Source organism: Drosophila albomicans, chromosome 2R (genome assembly GCF_009650485.2).
Source record: "Drosophila albomicans strain 15112-1751.03 chromosome 2R, ASM965048v2, whole genome shotgun sequence".
Classification (NCBI taxonomy): Eukaryota; Metazoa; Arthropoda; class Insecta; order Diptera; family Drosophilidae; genus Drosophila; species Drosophila albomicans.
This window is the reverse complement of record NC_047631.2, coordinates 32,205,738-32,208,847: the sequence shown is the minus strand read 5'-3', so window position 1 is coordinate 32,208,847 and position 3,110 is coordinate 32,205,738. Positions and strand designations below refer to the sequence as shown.

Below are 3,110 nucleotides of genomic sequence, written 5' to 3'. Positions count from 1 at the left end.
TTCTTATCAGTTATCGCCCAAAAAGATCCCGCCATAATAACAAAGTTAATGGAATGGAAATCACAGTTAAACATAAACAATACACTGACTCATTATACGAGGGAAATTTTCTAAGCGTTCTTTTCATTCTTGTTGGAAAGTTTCAAAAGAAAATATAAAATAAAATATTAAAAATTTAATAAAAACAAGTAGTATAGAAGTGAAATAAAATAATACACATTTAATACAACAAAAATAATGATAAACAACAAATATTACAAAAATAGTTAACAAAACTGAAGAGCTTACAAATATGTAAAATAAAACAATGTTGTAAAGCTTTAGTTCAATTCTTTCAATTTCAAGTTTTCAATAATATAAATAATAACATATAACATAAATATTAACGTAATTCTGAACAATTAAATATAATTAAATATAATTTAGTACTTAGTATACAAAATTTAACAATATAAGAAACGTTCTACAAATGTAAGTTTTCTTTTATAGAACACCGAAAATAATTCTTAGTAATTTGAGTTAAAATGAAGTCAAAGTCAATTCATAAAATGTTTCTTTAAATACTTAGGATATTTTAATTAAGAAATGCTCCACACATTTTTATTTTTATAGAACTCTGACAATAATTTTTAGTAATTCAAATAAAAATCACGTATTTATAATACACTAATCTTTTCTCTCAATATACATGTGGAATTGATTTTATGTTAATGTTTATTTATTATTTCAGAAGTTTAATCCTTAATTATTATTATATTTAGTTTATTGATTAATTAAATTATTTTAATATATTCGTCGCGGTCTTCGTTAGCACGTCTTGCTTTTTTTCGTCGTCGTCACCGAAGGGTATATTCTAAGTCTATTCTATCGACTTCCTTCTCAATCGATACTCCTTTCTTCCTATCATCCTCAGTTGGGATGACATCAAATCAAATCTTAAACGACTCCAGCAAAAAAACAGAAGAAATGCTTGTTAGAGAGCTACATAATCTTCTGGATGGACTTAGTATGGGAAGATTATATTTCACAGCCACGAGAATAAGAAGTGAATTGATGTCACTGGCCAGAGAAGCAGATCCTAGTGGACACTCCCTCGCGTCCAAACGTGACCAATATGACAGATTCTGCCTAAATATATTCCTAGTTGGATTAAAGGACCCACTTAGGTCAGCCATTAGAAACCAAAGGCCAGAGACTATCGAGAAAGCGTACGAGTACGGACAGCTTGAACTAAACTTTTCTAGAAGTCTGAGTAAACATCCTGGAAACCCTAACACCGACAAACTAATACATTAAGAACACACTTTATAACACAACACAAAAATTGTAATATTCAAAATATCGTCGGAGTTCGTGGCATACACCAACAACACGTCACCGAGCCATCCTTCTCCGATCCGGCCATTCCCCCCTATGGTTGACTGTATGGCCTTCTCTTCGGCCTGAGGGGGGGGAGGAGTTAACATGCCCCTCTCTCCGGCCACATGTAATAATGCAGTTCCGGAAACTCCAAGCCTACTCTATGCAACTCTGACGATAATAAACTCATACATAGATTCTGACATACACACACATACATGCCTTTTGTAATAAATTCTCACTGACGAAATAGTCGGTCTTATTCTGTTCTCGAAATAGGACTGTCGTTTTATTTGTGAGTATTTCTAACATATTACAGAATTCTGTAATAATATTTCTGTGTTTAATATTTGTGTACAAAGAAAGATTTAACTCCGTACATTTCTGCCGCATGCAGCATATTTTTAATGTTTTCTTCGCTTCCAGTCAGGGCGTATACAATTGTGCTTTCCGGCTGCTGCTGCTGAGGAGTAAATAGCAGCTCCTTCTGCATCGTGGTCAATTTACCATCTATGTGTGCCAATACTGAATCGTTTGAATTCTCAGTGATTTCCTCCAGCCAACCAAGGAGATTGATTGAGATTTTGTAATAAATTCTCACTGACGAAATAGTCAGTCTTATTCGGTTCTCCAAATAGGACTGTCGTTTTATTTGTGAGTATTTCTAACATATTTCTAGCTGACAATTTCAACTTTCTAAATATTATTTCAATAATAGCAGTTGAAGAAAAAGTTTTCAGCTTTTAAAATGGCCATGACTAAAATTAATCCAGAATACCACGTGCACAATCAAAGCATTCGTCATGAATTTATACGCAAGGTGTATTTTATATTGATGTGTCAGTTGTTGGCAACTTTGGGAGCTGTGGCAATCTTCTTCTTTTCCCCCGAAGTGAAGGATTTTGTCGACCGCAATATTTGGATCTTATGGCTGTCTGGGATCATCATGGTGGTGACAATGGTGGCCTGCTGGATCGAGAATGTGCAACGACAGACGCCAAAAAATATATGCTTGGGCATTTTCACCTTCGCTAGATCCTTTTTTCTGGGCGTCGCAACCAGTTATTATGCTGACAACAAGGTGCTTTTGGCCATCGGGACTACAGTTGCCATCTGCTTGTCACTCACGCTCTTTGCCATGCAAACTAAATGGGATTTGACAGTGTCGGGAAAAATTGTGATATATGCCAAACTCATCTTTAACCTGTTCTCCATCTTCTTTGGTGGCAAGTTATCATCTCTGAGCTATTCATCGCTTTGCGCCTTTTTCGCCTCCTTCAACTTGATCTACGACACGCAGTTGATGATGGGCGGCAATGTATGTAAGTATATCATTAGTCAGGAGGAATACATTTTCGCCATAAGCAATCTGTATTATGATATTTCAAACATTTTCTTGGACGTGTTAAACATTCTGGGCATCACAGGAGAGTAAATAAATGGATTACATGTTAAAAATTTTGCGCATTTTATCGAATGTTTGCTTATTGCATTACACAGGCATTTAATTAGTGGCCAAACACACACATAAATCACACTCTCACACTTGCGTTGAAATGTGTCAATTATGTTATTAGTCGACGGCAATAAAAACGTCAAAGTAATTACAATATTAACATAAAGAAACCGCAATCTAAGCAGCAGCTTCTCTAGTCTAGGATCAGGCCAATCAAATGGTCTTAGTTGACAGCTGCTGGCCGCTCAACTTTTTAGCTTTAATTAACAATTGACAGTCGCCTGACAGTTGACAC

General features: G+C 35.1%; 1 protein-coding gene across 1 annotated transcript; it reads left to right on the top strand.

The window, feature by feature from the left end:
• Positions 1-1,591: 1,591 nt before the first annotated feature.
• Positions 1,592-2,835, top strand: LOC117574713 (protein lifeguard 1-like). Its single transcript, XM_034258635.2, has 3 exons — positions 1,592-1,654; positions 1,786-2,013; positions 2,081-2,835. The coding sequence occupies exon 3, from the start codon at positions 2,108-2,110 to the stop codon at positions 2,792-2,794; it is 687 nt and encodes a 228-aa protein (XP_034114526.1). The 5' UTR covers positions 1,592-1,654; positions 1,786-2,013; positions 2,081-2,107; the 3' UTR covers positions 2,795-2,835.
• The last annotated feature ends 275 nt before the right edge of the window (positions 2,836-3,110 follow it).

What these genes read in the sequence shown, in the direction of transcription:
- LOC117574713 (XM_034258635.2), top strand. Translation starts at nt 2,108, where the DNA reads ATGGCCATGACTAAAATTAATCCAGAATACCACGTGCACAATCAAAGC.